Here is an 18021-nt window from a genome sequence, read left to right on the forward strand (position 1 = left end):
CAACTAAAATGATGTAGTTAACGTAATAAACAGGGAATTTTAAGGAGCCTGTCAAAATAAGTGACATTTATATCATCTTAGTCTTAAACGTAATGTAAAGTTCCATTCCAAGTAACTTCTTCATCATACAATCAAATGCTTAAAGTTACCCTCTCCATTGAAAGACGCCACATTATCCCTTACAGCATCAGTGGGCTCCGCATCACTTCCAGCAACAGCATTTAGTGCTTAAACAACAGCTGCTTCGTCATTAGGAAATATGCTTTTCTCTTTAGCAATTAAACCGTTTGAAAAGCACATCAAGTCAACCAAAACCTCTTGACATTCTGTTTGCAACCTGCTGAGGTATCAGCAAAACCAACATGCTGGTGAGTGCTGTAACTTTAACAGACCCAAGGGCAACAATATCACCATGGAAGGAACTGCCCTTTAATTTTTCAAGGTAGCAGAGATGACATAGTGATTTTGGATTTCTGCCACTCCAATTAAAACAAAATAAAGAAATGTTTAGCACTACACAATGTGAGACAATTGAAAAAAATAAAAATTAAAAAAAAAGGTGAGGCCAGGAAAGAAATAAGTGGGAAAAGAAATGCTCTGAGAAGGGGCCTCTGCTTAAAGTTTCATTCTTCCTGAAATTCTAGCACTCTTGAACAGCTCACAAACGTTGCATGCTAAAAGGACTTCAATTTCTTTGCACTAATAGAAGCTTCAAAACACTATTTACATTGTTGTTTAGGCTCATGCATCACCTCTGAAATACCTCTGATGCATTAAACATTTAAATCCCCCCTACTTGTAAAATAGGAGACGCTTCCCCTTCTCACCGAATATCACTGGCACCAGCCAAGACTTCTTACAATTTTTGCTCTAAAAGTTTGATGTTTATTAGAAGACCAGAATGGGGGCAGGTTTTCTTGCCCTTTGAAAGGTTTTTGATTTGTTACTTAACTAAACATGTTTGTACAGCTTTCTTCATATCTACAAGTCCTTAATCCACAAGATGTCAGTTGAGGCAATAATTATATTAATAAATTGTAGACAGTCTAAAAAGAAAAGAAAGATGGTGAGGCATTTGGAATTAACATGCTGTGAATCAGTCTTGCATCATCCTTTGTCAGTGGCATTAGCAGGCTTTTTTCCCCCCTTCCTGTTGCCTTTTAGTAATAATTTTCAGTGCGTTTGACACATTTCATCTCACTCAATGCACTGAACCCTAATACAAGAGAACACCAGTTTGTCAAACATACGTTATTTGAGGATGCATATCAGTTAATCTTAGGCGGCTGACATTGTCAAAGACAGTCACACCGGCAGGAGCTGCAAACACGCCAGGCAAGGAGGAAAGGGGGATGATGAGAGAGTACCAGCCTGGCTGCTGAGACAGCAGCACCACCCAAGGCCAAAGCCCCCAAATTCCTCTCTCTGGGTTCTCCACAAACCAAAAGTGCCCCACACCAGTTTCAAAGCACATTTTGCAAATCCGAAATGACTGGACGTCTGCCTGGCACAGGACCCAGCATCAAGTATTTTAAAAGCAAGGCGAGAGCAAGATTGTTCTGGAAAGACTTTCTAGTTGTCCACCTCAGTTTCACAGAAGCCTCTGTGAATATTTATGGGTCAAAGTAGAGCACATGATTAAGTCTTTGCCACACTAGGGCCAGTATTTGCAACTCGAGATACCCACATTGTTTTGCTGCTATGGACATTACAGAGTGAAGTCCTAAAAGGTTGGTTTTTTTTAAAAATAAAAAACCAAACAAAAATGTTACAATAGCATAACTTCTAGGGAGGCCACTACATTTTAGTGTTTCTTACAGATGCTTTTAGCAATTCAAAATGCTAAATGCGTTCAGCCTTGAGCAGGAGGACCATCATTAAAAAATTGGCCATTTTGGAGATTATGCAACATACCTGTGAGGTTTTTTTCCCCTCAAAGCTCACAGGAGCTGGAGACATTATAAAGTAATTATGTTGCAAACCCCCTGAGATCAGCCTCTATTTCTGCTTTACAATTTGGCCAATATGGAAAAATAAATGATTTATTATAAAACCAAAATTCTTCTTTCTTCTATTTCCAAGCCCATTTATGTTATTTAACATGGCTACCTGAGATTAGGAAAGAAAAATGGAAATCAAGAAGACTATGACAGTAGTAGTGGTATTTTCTACATATATGTCATATGAACTTGCTATTAAAATAAATTTTAAAAAAGGTTTGAATAAAAAGCCCTCTCCCCCTTCTGGTTTATTTCACACACTACCACTACTTTGGATCTAGTGACTTTTAAAGTTTCCTATCTATGATTAGTTTTATCTATTTACACATTTAACAGACCTAATTTTTTTTTATTCTCCTACTTGGCTTTAAAAATAAATAAATAACCCCTGAAAAATACAGTTAAAGACTCATACGCAGAACAATCCTTTGAATTACATACCTGATTTCTTCCAGACAAAGGGATTCATGTTGCTATCCCTGCTATTCATTTCTGCCTTCTCATAAGACAGGAAACATTTGCTGAAAAGACTCTTTCGAAAAGAAAAATCTGTAAAATTCACTCCCTGGATATACTGTTTACTGCAAACAATTCCAAGATTTCAGTGGTAATATTGCTTGCTGTTTAATGAGAGACTACTTTATTTACTCAGAACAATTTTTATACACTTCTAATTTCCAGAAATTAGTAACAACAGATCCTTCTCCTATTTACAACTTCAAGGTAAAACCATATCTGCCATTCCACCAGTGGAAACACTTCTCAGAAGGAATTTGCTCATTTTGGACCCAACAAAGAACCAGATAAAAATCCCACTAGGGGAAAAAACTCTTTGCCCCAGGGCATTTACAAGGAATGCTTTGCACCTACAGGACTTCAGAAGCAACTCACCTCCTTCTGAAGAAAGGCTTAGGTTTTATTTGGGTTTCGCAATACGGCAATGCTCTAATGCAAATCCCCAAGGAGGAGAGACAGTGAATAGGCGTTGGTAGGAGAGAACAGAAGGAAGACCCCACCAAACGTTTTGATAGCGACACCTCTAGTCTGCAGTGCAAGATCGTGAAAAGTTCAGGTTAGAAGGAAAATATTCTGACATAGAGCAGCCAGCTCAGAACAAACTGTCTAGGGGTTCAAGAGCTGACAACATTCAGTCAGAAAACTTCTCTGCTCAAGCAGCCAAGGATATCATAGGGCTGCTTTGTTTCTTGCACAGGCAGCGTATTCTGTTCTACAACACTTAGTTCCTTGGAAAACTTTTCTTTTAAAGACAAGTGGTCCTAGATCAAAATAATTTTTCTTCAAACTATAAAAAAGAAAAAAAAAAGCACCCTTTCCACCTGATCCATAATATAATTTATCCCTTGCACTGTAGACACGTATGTTACAAAAAGAAACAGAAACATTAAGAAACAAATCCAAGAAACATTCATTTTTCCTGTTCTACATCTCAAATGCAGTTTGTACTCAAATAATAGGTTAAAAAAGAAATAATTGCCATATCTTTAAGAAGAAATGGCACAAAAATCTTCGTCTTGAAGCAGGCCAGGTTTGGAAAACGGATAACTGAGAAAGCACTGTGAAGCAGAAGGTGGTTTATACAGCCCACCCTTAACTTCATGATAAGAAACCACCCTGCCAGCAGACACTGGTAGGACTTTATATTAAAGAGAAGCAAAGAAAAGAATATCAGATTGCAGTGGGTGGATATAAAGAGGATACAGGGATTTGGTTTTACAGTCTTTAGTAGACAACAGGTCCCCTCGCTCTACACCTAGGCAGTGCCCTAAGTCTTTATAGAAAGAGGAGGATTTCACTTTTAGGAACCAGTGTGGGAGAACAGTGTCTTGGTGATGAAGTTAGGAAAAAAAAAATGTCAGTTCTACAAATTAACTCTTCCAAGTGTCTGACACAGAGTGGAATGAATACCAGTCTAAGACATTTAATGCCTGACTCAATAGAAAATCTCCACATCATTTGAGTGAGTCTTTGAGTCAGTCTTTTACTGCAAAGATAGAAAAGAAGAATTCAGGTACGCTATAATCTGGCCTGCCACAAATAGATTACTTCGGAGAGAAAGAAACTGTATCTTTAGCAAGTAGCATACATGTAAAGTAATCTGAACTGTAAGGGAGACACCAAAAGCTTTTCCTCTTTCAAAATGCAGTCAGCATCTCCTCTGTGGGGCTGACGAACATACAAAGTTAAAAGAAAGAGAATAAGATAATTAGCTAGACTTTCATTAATACCCAGTAAAGTCATTGTAAATTTGACCAATGCTATGTAGAAAATTTCCTTTGTCTTCCTCCTACCTCCCATGGAAGACAGGGAGTTTGGAAATTAGATATTTAAAAAAAAACCAACAACAACAAATATCCACAGCTAAAAGGAACTTTTAATACTCTAGAACAGGGCTCTAAATTTAGCATTTCATTCATCCTCTAATATCAGGAACCACAATAAAGAAAACGTCTGCTGTTTCTCCTTCAATCAATACAATCCCTTAAGAGTCCACGTTTCAAAACATTCACATAAAATATTAGCATTATATATTTGCAGTAGATAAACTGAACCAGCAAGGCAATCAATCAATTTTCAATTACTTGTGGCAACTAGATAAGGACGATAGTGCACACACTAACAACTGACAATAGTCACTTAATGAGCAGGCTCATGCCTTGTGGTAGTTGTGAGTCTCTGGGGTACATAATTAATAATAGCCATTTACAATCATAAATATGTATTTCCTCTTCAGTCTTCATGAAGAAAGTTTATTATGTGTAAACTGAGATGTGCTCATCACAAAACCATCCAGTGTAACTTCTTTTTGTGAGGACCATACTCCGCTTCTTATGTTATAGGGAGGGAGTTAATGAAATGCCTCAGTAAGTGTAGCAAAAGCATTAACTTATTTATCAGTTAGTACATCCCACCACTTTTACACCCCAGTAGATATGTTCTGAATAATGCCATACTTACAACATCAAACTTCTGTGTGATGTTCCCCTGGACATCAAGTAAATAAACTTTGCCATAATGTGTTCCCAGTGCCAAAAACTGTAAAAGAAAAAGACTGATTACATAAACACAAAGACACCACAAGCAAAACTACAGCAATGCCAAATGAACTCCGGGATGTTTGGCAGATTGATGATTAGCAGCACCCAGAAAAAAAACCAAAGCAAAACAAACAAAACAACACGACCACCCTGCCTCCTAGAGACAAAGCTTATTTTAACTCCACCTAAAGAATAAAACAGGGCCTTAAGCCCATATTACTGTGATAGTGCAAGTTAGCTGTCAGAATGAGTCATGAGGACCCTCATCCACTGACAACTAACAGTGTGTCTGCAGTCCGTACACACTGCCCGATGGACTGTGGCAGCAAATTAAAAATGCAGCGTGAGAGCCAGGACCAACACAGACCTGAACTAGTTCCTCAATCCTTTCTGCAGCTTTGTTTCAGTCATAATGGTTTCCATCAGACTTTATTTTTAATTCTCCTTCATCATTAACAGAAAACCAAAACATTCAAGCACAGCATAAGGCCACTGGATAGCCAATGGTAAAATACCGCTGAATTATGGAAGGTCTCTAACAGTGTGTTTAAGCACACAGATAACCACTGGGTTTGCTTTCCTTCGCACACTACTCCTACGTTGAACACTCTTAAGACAAATACACTTTTCCTTAGAAATCTCAGGAATTTCATTCTAAAATCCAGCAGCAAAATAAAGAAATCTCCACACAAATGCATGCTATCACAAACTTATTTTGATACAAACAAGAAGGGAATTGATTCTGAGAGATCTGCTGATAATTGAACCATGTGAATTACACCATATAGAGAAAGGAAGAACTTCAGTACTACTTGATTTATGACAGAGCTTTCTTTTATTCCCCCCCCCTCCTTTCAGCATTACTCAAATAGTCTAGGCTCCTCAATTCTCTGTATTTCACTGCATGTGAGCATGCTTCATTGCAACCTATAATGAAATGCTCAAATTTACAGGCACTGCTAAGCGTGTCAGTCAGGCAGCACAATCTTTAAAAAATAACCTTACAGAAAGTCAAGGTTTAAAAGGATTTATCAAAATGGAATTGCTTAAAATGAAATTTCAGTTCAGGCACTTAAAATATGAAGCTACATTAAAAGGAGTCAAAAAAGGGAAAGAAGGGGTTCATTAGAAATTCATCCCCTGCAATGCCTTTCACTCCTGCAAGGTTGCCTTTTTTCAGGAAGAAAAAAGTCCCCCGGGTAAAAAAATCAATACTGGTTAATAAAACATCAGGTGTGCAGACATAACTAGGTATGACTATTCCACTGCAGAGGCCTGCCTGAATGCACCAGGTGCCATGACGATTAGTCATCCAGTGCAGACAGCAAGCCTGGTGAAAATATGATGCTTTAGCAGTGAAAAGAAAAGAAATAATTCTGGGGGGAAATTAGTCTGGATACAGAAGCCAGATTTTCAGGATTCCCAGCAAAGTTAAACTGCTTTAATCAGGGGCATATTTTACATAGTACAGCATAATTTTGCTAATGATGACTCTTTAGCAGGGCTTTTCCTGCTCTTGCAGGGAAGAAAAAAAAATAAAAAAGAAAAAAAGAACAAAACAGAATACACCCTTGCAAAACCTATAACCCAGCTTCATTTTTAAGCTGTTGTAAGAGACATATTCCTAAAAGACTCCAGTACCTGGCTTCTAACAATATTGATCCTTCTCATAAATAGTGTATCTAGTTCACTAGAAAACTAAAAGTGCTGGGATACTTAAACAGCTTTCCTGTATAGTCACTCTTTGTGACACTATAGTTAAAGCTCTATCTGTGCACATCCTTATAGAAAAATCGTGTTCATATCTCGGCTTTCAAATTTACCTGAGGCTCAGGAAAAAAGGTAACACAAACAGGCCACAGACCAGGAGGAAATGCTTGCCAATTTTCCAAGTATCTGTGTAATTCTAAGTTGTCAAAAACATTTTGAAAAGACTTATTGTTTTCATTCACACAGTTAAAATATAAGCTTCATCTTAAGAGCTTCTTGAGCCATGGCAACAGTCCTCTGAGTAAAAGAAACACAGCACATGTCAATCTAAAAATATATCCAAATAATAGAGACAGATCCCTCAACAGTAACTGTTACGGAGCTGTTACTGGCTGTGAAAAATTATACATTCAGAAAACAGCTATTATGTCTTACATATTAATAGTTCCGTGACAAATCACTAACTAATACTTTCAGATGCTCTTCAGCATTCCTCAGTATTTTAGAATGTTATTCAGTATTTATACAAAACTCAGAAAATAAAAAAGCAATTGTTTAAATCCTAAAGAAACATAAGTTTCTTCCTTTTAAGAACAAAGGAATTATTCTTTGTAAAATTTATTTACTTTGCATTGTCCATCACTTTCTCTATTTCATTCTCTTGAATGTCTCAAACCTTTCCAGTATTAGAAGATGTGCATTCCCTCTCCTTGTTCTTAACACACTGAATCAGGAACAGGGAAGTGTTAGTATGACATCTCCCCCAAGAAAATAACAGCCAAAGAAAACAGGAATATTGTAATTACTTTCTTCTACACCATATTAACAGAAACTCGGCTGTCTTCCACAGCTGCATATATGCTAAGCTGGGCCCTACTATGATCAAGTCAGTCTTCAGTGATTTAGGCTGTACAAATAAGCACAGTATATGCCAATTTCTTTTCTGAAAAGAGGAAAGTTGGGACTGTATCCCAATTCTAGTTCATAATACTGCCCATAAATGAAATTGAGTGAGCATTTTCCCGGTAGCTTACATAAACATCCTATCCAACAAATCACTGCACCTTGAATTCCCACCTCATTTTCTACCTGAGAAAGTGTGCACTGTTCAACACGATTTTACCATTAATTTTGCTTATATTAGTGTTGGCTTGCACTGCACTTCTAGATTTGGCAGCAGTTCTACACAGAAATATACTGATGCATTATAAGCGCAGATAAATACCAAGCAGAAGTTCTATCTATGCCACAAAGTCACATAATACCTTTTCATGCACCGTCATGCAGCTGGCTGCATCCTTCTGGAGAATTTCAGTCACTCCATTAGAAAGCCGTTCATACTTCAGCTTAGGTTCTTCTTCACTCTCATCCTCCTAAATTTTTAAGAATGTATGGAAAAGGGAGCAAAAACGAACATACATTTAGAAGTTCATTTTAAGTAAAAACAGATTAAAAGATATGCCAAAACTATCACACAGCAACGGGCGGAGATGGATCACTATTATCTCGTAACAGCAGCCATTCCAATCAAAAGCCAAACTTCCACATTTTTATCATTGGACGGGGCTTGGGTTGTGCTTTTTGTTATTAATTCCTCTTTTTACTCCAAAGTTCTGGGTGCAAAGACTGTATAGCAGCATATCAATTCAGCTGTAAGAGGCACTTAGTTGATATCTAAAAAGCAGGAAGAAATGTACATGTGTACGTTAGTCATTCCCAATTTAGAAGAAAAATATAAAAGGGATGGATATGGGAAAATGGATGATGATAAAATAAAGTGTGCCACTGTAGCCACAATTAACTCTAAGCTGAAGCATGCAGGTTACAAGAAACTTCAAGACCTTTACAAGATGCTGCACCTCTGTAGGAAGGATAGAGGCAAAATGCTGTGAACAAAAATAAAAAGAATCCACTAGGAATAAGTTAATTGTATAAAATGCACCAAAGGGTTTATGTTTAAAAAAAGAAAAAAAGGAGAAAAAAAAAAGGGACCCAGACACAGCATATGCCTATGAATCACCTATATCATCTGCACATTAGGAACTTTTTCTGGTAAATACCAAAGCTTTCCTCTCTTTTTCAAGCATGTTAGGTATTATCACACAATCACCACATAGATGCAAAGAAAGATGATGCATCAAGTGACAGAGAATGGATAGAAAGGAGACCAAGCTAAAAAACACAAGCAGCAAATTCACTCAACACATCTATCTCTTAGGAAAAGAAAATCCAAGGTGCAAAATAGCTCTCTGGTCATAGGCATCTATTTGTAACAGATGGTCTACTGAAGTACAATGCCAGAGAAAGATTTCATAGGCTTCAGTAAGCCTCAGTTAATATTATGCATGCATAGATGTACAGAAACCCATAATACATCCCTTGGTCCTCAATGGGAAACAGTATACTAGCAATGTCTCCTACACTCACTATTAGTTCTAATGAACACATCTATGTTGGGCGTGTTTCCCGCATAACACACATATTTCATCCCCAAACAACCAGAATATACCAGTGCGGTGCTCTAGTAAAAGAGCACTTTCACTTCCCACCAACCACTGCTTTCGAGTTCCTAGAGAGGAAAATAAAAGCGCGCAGTGTCAGCCTATGGCAGAAGAACTATATTTGTGCAACATTTTCTTGTAGCTAATGGTGTGAAAAATAAATTTGGAAAAGAGGCATGTTAACATGTTAATAAGACATATTTTGTTTAAACTTTGGCATACTAAAGGCAGTCTTTCCCAAGTCAAATATTACAGCCATTTACCATGCCTGCTACCATCACACACAGTAATATGTACATTCCCTCATACGAAACACATAAAAGCCATATGGACCTATGGAAACATGCAATATTTAGCTCCATGCTTACAAGAAATACGCTGCAAACAGAGGCCCTTTTAAAATGTTATTTGAGAGTTCTATGACAGAATACAAATGAGATTAATATAGGGATGTCAGCAGCCCATGACGTAGCAGTCTGAAGTGAGGTGTCAAAATGTCCACCAAGAAACAATTTTATTCAGTAAATCTAACACTCAACAAAGTTGTTACTCGACAGAATGACAATGTCAAATTACAGGGATGTATATAAATCAGCCAAATTCCGTGTGCCTACAGATCCTTAATAAATGACTCCCGGGTAGAGGGAGGAGGTAAAGTCAAAGAAAAAGGCGTATGTGATGGAAGAAAGACGTAAGGAAGCATGCATGCATTTTACAGCAATTAATACATTACTGCATTTTATACATTGCTTACAAAGATTACACTTGAAATGCATGGATAATCACTGAATAAATTCATAAAAGTAAAAATTGAACTCCAGTCATCTAGTTTTTATAAGATCCCACATGTTGCTGGAGTCTGGACATCAAATGTGCAACCAACGTGAAAAGTTAATTCTAGTCTCTTGAGTAGTTTGCATAAAAGCATTCATCCATGGACCATTAGATAAAGTTGCTGTAAATAAGTTTTGCCTGTCTTATTTATGAGTGAAAACTAAGCAATTTCTCCTGCACATGCATATACAAAAAATATATACTTTCAAAAGTCAGTGCACCGAAGCATTCTGCCAGGCTTCAAAAAAGTAAATAAAATGAGAACTTCAAATAGTAGGCACGATGATGTACCCATTTCACGCTCTCTTGACAGGTATCTTTTATGTATAGTAAAAGTAAAGCTAAAAGGTGAATTGAAATAGGGTAGGGGGACCTTACCATAAACAAAACAAAACGAAAAAGGTGATTTGCAAAAATGCAAGGTTTCTCTACCGCTCCAGACTCTACCTCATATATTAAATGCATTTGATCATCTCTTATTCAGAGTACCAGAGTTAAATAATTTTAAAGGTATTTTTCTATCAGGAAAAGCTTTTATGCAGTCTGAACTTCTAAAGTAAACACAAGCCAGTGTTAATAAAAAGCAAATCAATAATTTTTGTTAAATTTTAATAATCCTGAAAACCTACAAATAAAACCATCAGCAGCCTGAGTTGAGATGACAGTTAGCTGCGTTTCTATGACAACCTAGAAGAATAGTACAAGTCCTGACTTGCAGTAAAGCTAAGATATAAACAGAGTGACATTTACCCCATACAAGAAAACTCACAGCTTTCCTTTTATAAGAGGGGGGAAAGAAAAAAAAAAAATCAATTTCTCAACTAACATGGATTCTTTACTAAGTGTATGGCACTTTTAATTAAAGAGAAGTCCTTTAAGCCATCCTAGAGGATTCTAAACATTTGAAAGTAAATTTTATAGCACTGCTTCTTGTACTGCTGCTTAACACTTGTTTTGTATTTTCTGCCTTAAAAAAAAAAGGCAAAACAAGCTCAACAACACTGAATTTTGAAATACTTGTCAAATGTATTAAGAGAAAAATGAAATATATACTGCACAAAATGTGTAAAGCATTCCACACATGGCAGCCTTAAGTTCTGGAAGGGATGGAGACCCACAGAGCTGACAGGAGGAAGCTACCTCTGTGGTGTTGTAAAATAATGACCATTTTTCAACCACAGGAATGCTAATTTGAAACCCATATTCCATTTAGTTTTCTTCTTGCCTTTCCCTGCTGAAGCTAGCAGTCAAATCACTGAAAATATGCTGTAAAGAACCTGTAAAGAACAAGTATCCATAAACATTTCCCATTAAAAGCACATTTCCAACTGAATGAAATACTCTAAATTAACCAGTAAGACTAGTATAAATCCCTTCCTTCTAAGAGCTCTTCCATTTGTCACTGCTGAATTCCTGAACTGAAAACAAATTCCTCTTCCCACACCTAACACCTAGTAGGTCTGAAACTTGCTACCATCTTCTTCTGGAACAGATTTACAAAACAGAGGAGAGGTGCAAACGTGCGATTAACTCTCAAAAGGCCAGTGCCACTGCAAGGGATGCTTATCTGCCTTTCCAAATGCAGGGTCACAATCTTCTTCAGATATTCTGCCCCATCTTCCACAGCTTTGCATACAGGAACAATTGTGGTGGAATTGTGAGTAGAAAAAAAAAAAAAAAAAAATCTGAAATCGGTCCTTGTGAAGAAAATTTCCAGAAGGAACCTGTGGGCAGTTCCTGGAGTGATTCCATTAGCCTGCATTTGCTCCTGCAGCAGAGGAGCTGCCCACAGGACAGTCTGTCACATGAACTACATGCTCTGCTGATTGCGGATACTCTAATTATGTTACGGGCACTGACAGCAAAGTGTCATCCTTCCCACACAATTTGCCCTCAAAGTTTCTCAAAGCCTTTATAGAAACAAACGGTGCATACATTATAAGGCAAGTGCCCTTCCCCTTTGCTGCACATCTCCTGCCCACCTCCAGCTAGAATTCCAATTACTATAGGTGGCCATTCCAGCCTTGTTTACGACTGCAAGTTTTGACCCAGCAAAGCATTTCAACAGAAAGATACTTGAGGTCCATCACTTCAGCAATTTCAAAGGAGCTACGCTCACATCCTACAAAGAAACAAACCCCCCAATGGTTCATTTTCTTTTTTTTTTTTAATGCTTGGTTTCAAGTTCACTTCAATTTCAGAGATTCTAAGCAAAACGTGAAATTATCTCATACCCTCATAGGTTAAATGCCATTACAAGTGCCCTTCCTCTTTGTATCTGAATAGTGTTCACTAAAAAAAAAAAAACACACAAAAAACCCCCCCACAACAATGAAAAGAAAAAACCCACTCTTTTGCAAAGTGCAAACCCAATATTACAGCTACGAAGTGAGGAGAGGCTACTTAGCAATTTGTGAAAGTAACTTTTCTTGACACTTAATACAGGCTACTAAGAAACCAGCATTTTTATTTATTTAAACAGTCATCATTATCTTGCAGAAGGAAAAAAAAATAACCTAGTTATAGTTCATCCTTGCTCAGCTAGGAAAACGAGCAGTTTCTTCAGCCTGGTCTGGAGAGCAAGGCAAGATGCAGGCAATTCTTCACTGCGGCTCTGCAGGGCTGGGTCTACTGGCGGGGCTACTCTTGGTTTCGGGATGCCAACAGAAAAGGAAACAAGTGACTCTCCCTGCCACAGCGGTACATGGCTTAGGAAGCGGTACACACCAGGAGATGAAGGAAGGGAAACATCGATCTGCTTTTCTACCTCCAACTTCTCTCCTAAACGTTTTAGACCCAGCGCGAGCAACTCTTTCTCATGCACTCTGCTAGAAATCATTATTTCAACAGCAATAACCCAGGGGTGAAAGGGCACCAAGCCATGGGAAACAAACAACAACAACGAAAAAGGCGCACGGCAGTAGGGTCCTACGAGTGGCTCAGCACAGAGAGGTGCAGCTTTCGCAGGGGAACAAGGCATGGACCACGCAACTGCTGTCCTGCTTTGCTGAGGGCAGAGAAAGACAGTGGGCAGGTGGGGAGTACAGAGCAGCAGGCTGGCTACTGGTCACCCACACGTGCTTCTGTATTGCAGACTTCAGTGGGAAAACGACATTATCTGAAGGTTTTTCTCTCTATCGCACTTACTGGAGCCAACCTAAAATACTGCTGCATTTCCCTGGGTTCGTGGCTTTACACATAGAGGCTGAAGTGGGTGGCTTCTCTTCAAAACACCAGTCAATCCCATCTATAATCCAACTATCCAAAGCCAACAGGTAAATTGTTCTAGCTCCCAGTGTAACACCTCCACTTCTTAAGACTGTAAAGTCCTGAACCCTCACCAGCAAGAGGAAATATAACCCTGCCCATCCCCGATCTCCCCCTTCCAAATCTGGTGTGCTTTGTCCCCTAGCAACCCTCAGATGGAGCTTTGCTGAACACCCGAACTCCCCTCAAACACTTCACCAAACTCTCCCAGTCTGGACTCCCATCCCAATTTCAGCACCTTTCAGTGTGCCCGCCAGGACTCTAATTTCTGGAAACTCTACAAAGAGTAGAAAACATGAAACAGCTGTTTCAAAACCCAGCAGAAACTGCTCAGCACATACACTAACTTTGGATCTAAGGAAGTGTATGGCTCCCATCCCACCAGCACACCCACACCACCTCACCAACATGCAGGGGGACTGAAAAGGAAGAAAACCATTGAGCAAGATCATTTGGAAATGCAGATAATTACCGTCCTGCATTTCTGTGTCCTCTTTCCATGCCTTAACAGCATAGATGTTCTTCAAATATGTGGAAGGAAAAAGCATTTTTATTTTACTGCATTAGGGTTCAGATATGCAAGTGAACACACCATTCATCTGCAATACACAGGAAGATGGCAGGTGAATTAAATAATTAAACAAATTCTGCTACAAGTGAAAACATCACATGGGAGCAACGCACGACATAACACATGCCGGAAGGTTAATATTCTTAAAGCAGTTTTACAAGAAATTAAAAGGCAAGTTGTAACAAATTGCTAATGTATGATGATGAATTTAAGGATGTAACATCATAGTGTCACAACAGTTCGGAGATCCCTTCAACTTCCATCCCCAATCATGTTTTCAATGACTTGTATTATTTAGTAATAACACTGAACACGTTAGTTTTGGGTTTTTTGTTTGTTTGGTGGGGTTTTTGTTGTTGATGTTTTTGCAGGTTTTGGGGGGTTGGCTTGTTTGGGGTTTTTTTGAGAACACAAAAATGAAGAAAAACTCCTAGTCTTTACCTACTAAATGTCTTATCGTGCTCATAATTTTAAGTATGATATCATCTTGGTTATACTGTGATGGGGTAAATCAGCCTTCTTCCTTGTTATATTCCCATGTAATAGTCACAAAACAGTCAGCCTTCATAAATCCTACTCTCACCTTATGCCTACTTGCATCAGATTATCAGTTTAAAGACAGGAAGTAAAAGCTTTGAACCCAATATATCAAATTGGAATTGGGGTGACATCTATTAGACATAAAAAGAGATCCAATAATAGTTCTGGACATTTGTCCACTTCCCTCTACCCTAAAAACAAACTTTGTTTCCTTACAGCAACTTTAAGTAACCTGGCCTGCTATTAACACATGCTGCATTGAGCATGTATGCCAGCAGAGTCGTACTCTTCCTCAGCGCCATTGGGAAAGCTCATCTTATTTGAAGATGACCAGTTCCAGTCAGAAGTGGTGGGAGGAGGGAGGTTTGCCTTTTAGAAGTCAAATTTCTTCCATTGTAACATCTGACTTCTTCAGTGTTTGCCTCTGACACTGTCATTTTCGAAGGAAACCAACCATAGGACAACCTATTGCCCACCTTCCTGATATGGGAGTCAGAAAAAAACCTAGCCCAACTCAGGTTTCTTCTCACAACAACTGGAACCTAAACACTGGCTTGAAAAATAATTTACAGAATCATTACTTTTGATTAAAATAGCTGGAAATTCACAACACAAAGATTTACCAAAATTTATGTTTTCATTGTTGCAAAAACAGTAGTAGATTGTTACTTTGTATAATCAAAAAACACATGAAGTGCGATTTTAAAGCCTGTTCCGTTCTTAAAAAGATAACACCTCAAAGTCATGTAGTAAAGATCTTCAAGTAGATTTGGCCATATTTTCTTTTTAAAAAAAGATTCCCGTGTTTTAAAATGATGCAAACACCATACCTTCCCTGCTGCACGTTTTTAGGTCTTACCCTGCCTTATTTTAAAAGAAAAACAAAGCCACAAGCAAAAGATAAGAAAGCGTACCGTCTTCCACTGTTTTGGCAGGTATATCCACTTGTGCTGAAGAAACAAGTGACACAGAGCAAAAAAGGAGAGTTATAGAAGAAGAATACAGAACTATTGCAAAATCCAGCTTCACCATGACCGTTTCTCCATCCCTAGGACAGGGTTTCCGGACTTGTGTTACTGTCTCAACGATAAAGGGACCACCTACGCTATTTTCAGGTTTAGGATCCTGACGCAATATCTCTCAATGCAATCAAATCCCTATCACTAAAGGGATGCCAAGAAAAACTCAGAATAAGGCCTTTAACCTTCAAAAGCCCATTTTGCTAGATAGCGTACAAACAGGAACACAATTTCATTGCAAGTTACTTTATTTACCTTGCCGAATTTAAATACTGAGCACTTTGCCAGACCTCTGGAGGCTAAAAACTTACTGAGAGAACATTAACCTCTCTTTCTCCATTACTTTCATATTGAAAAGATTGTTTCCACAAGAAAATTTTAATAAAGCAGAAAACATAAATTACTTGGTTTAAGAATGAAAATAGCAAAGAACTTTTCGCCTTGAGGTCAGTGGTTCAAAAGCAGGGAAAGCAATAGCGAGTAAAAGCTAGAAACATCCACTGCCTTATTTATTAGCCTGCTTAACCATTCAGAAAAATTTTTTTTTAAAAAAAAGAGAGAGAGAAAAAAAAACCCCAAACTCCAAACAATTTCCTATAAAAAGGGTGCCATATTATAAAATTACTGATGTCTAGTGACAATCTGGTAGTAACTTCAACAAAGATGCAAATTACTGAAGTTGGCATGGAACATGTATCATTATCTTTGTAAAAGACCTGATTATTTACTCAAATTTGTTTAGAACACTTGCAGGACAGTGTGAAAGAGCACAAGCTGCTGTGTTTTGAACACTATATAAATATAGGTTTTGTGAGAATTAATATAGTTCAGAATAAATATTACAGTCATCTGGAATAAATACTAAAAACCTACTCAAGCTTCCAACCTGTATGAGAACTAGTTTCTATTCTGCAACTATTGCCACACAGGACAACACAAGGCATGAAGACTGAAATTTCTAAACCATGAAAACACATTTGTGACTTAACACCGCTGAAATATTTCCCTCTAATTCTATAGTGAAAATACAGTAATGTTAGCTCAGTGAAGGAAGTGAAGTGAATAACCTCCCATCCAGGCCCTTTATGGTTCCTCAGATGGCAAATTGCCAATACTTTTCCAGTATCTGGCTGTAAAATTGGCAAATATGGATTAGGATGGTAAAATTTCACACAGGAGCTTTGTGTTCTCCCCATTCATTTTCTGCAGGGATTTATTTAATCCCTTGACCTCTTTGAGAAAATGCAGATACACACCAGGAGCAAGGAATTAAGATGATACGGCTGCCTGTGAATATGTATCAAAATGGGCTGCATTCACAGTATGAAATGACACCCAGATGAAAGGCAAAGCGGAGAGCATTTTATTTCTTCACAAAACTTGTGGTATAGAGAATGTCACGCTGTTTTTGCGGAACACCAATTGAAGATTCACTCCTACAGGTTTGAAGGAGCTGGGCACCAGCCAAGTTGTGAAGCAGAAGTTACACACAGGTGACATACTGTACAAGAGCAATCATCATAAATGGCATGTTAAAAAAAAAAAAAGGTAGTAAAAAGTCCATACAGTACAATTTGGTTTCACTTCATAGAATCATAGAATCATTTAGGTTGGAAGAGATCCTCGGGATCATCAAGTCCAACCATAACCTAACTCTAGCTCTAAACCATGTCCCTAAGAACCTCGTCTAAATGCCTTTCAAACACCTCCAGGGATGGTGACTCCACCACTTCCCTGGGCAGCCTGTTCCAATGTCTGACAATCCCTCCCATGAAGAATTTTTTCCTAATATCCAATCTGAACTTTCCCTGCTACATCTTGAGGCCATTTCCTCTTATCCTATCACTTGCTACTTGGGAAAAGAGACCAATACCCTCCATGCTACAACCTCCTTTCAGGTAGTTGCAGACAGCGATAATTTCTCCTCTCAGCCTCCTCTTCTCCAGGCTAAACAGCCCAGTTCCCTCAGCTGCTCCTCATCAGACTTGTGCTCCAGACCCCTCACCAGCTTCATTGCCCTTCTCTGCACTCTCTCTAGTACCTCAATGTCTGTCTTGTAGTGAGGGGCCCAAAACTGAACACAGTATTCAACGTGGGGCCTCAGCAGCACTGAGTACAGTGGCACAATCACTTCCCTATTCCTGCTGGTCACACTATTTCTGATCCAAGCCAGGATGCTGTTGGCATTTTTGGCCACCTGGGCACACTGCTGGCTCATGTTCAGCCGGCTGTCAATCAACACCCCCAGATCCCTCTCTGCCAGGCAGCTTTCCAGCCACTCTTCCCCGAGCTTTATTTTATTTCACTCGTCGTTTTGTGCACGGCAAAGAACATCTCAAAACTTTCAAATCCACTTCAGCGGTGAAAAGCACAGGATCAGCCCATCCACGGCAAGTGCACCACACAGAGGCACCACAGGATGGGCTGTTTTATCTTCAGTGTCCAAATCCAGTTCCAACAGTGAAAGATCCAAACAGTTCAAACATCAATGAAACTATACATTTCTACTTGTACTTTCCTTTT

The 18021-nt window shown here is 38.6% G+C and overlaps 1 protein-coding gene across 2 annotated transcripts in view; it reads right to left on the reverse strand.

Moving 5' to 3' along the window:
* VPS41 (VPS41 subunit of HOPS complex) overlaps positions 1-18021 on the reverse strand; it is a 105545-nt gene that overhangs the window by 77841 nt on the left and 9683 nt on the right. For both annotated transcript variants that reach the window (XM_065629403.1, XM_065629404.1), the window contains 2 exons: positions 8032-8139; positions 4977-5054 (listed from right to left, as the gene is read on the reverse strand). In XM_065629403.1, the coding sequence (XP_065485475.1) occupies positions 4977-5054; positions 8032-8139 (186 nt within the window). The remainder of the gene's footprint in view (positions 1-4976; positions 5055-8031; positions 8140-18021) is intronic.

Source organism: Caloenas nicobarica, chromosome 2 (genome assembly GCF_036013445.1).
Source record: "Caloenas nicobarica isolate bCalNic1 chromosome 2, bCalNic1.hap1, whole genome shotgun sequence".
In the NCBI taxonomy this organism is placed as follows: Eukaryota; Metazoa; Chordata; class Aves; order Columbiformes; family Columbidae; genus Caloenas; species Caloenas nicobarica.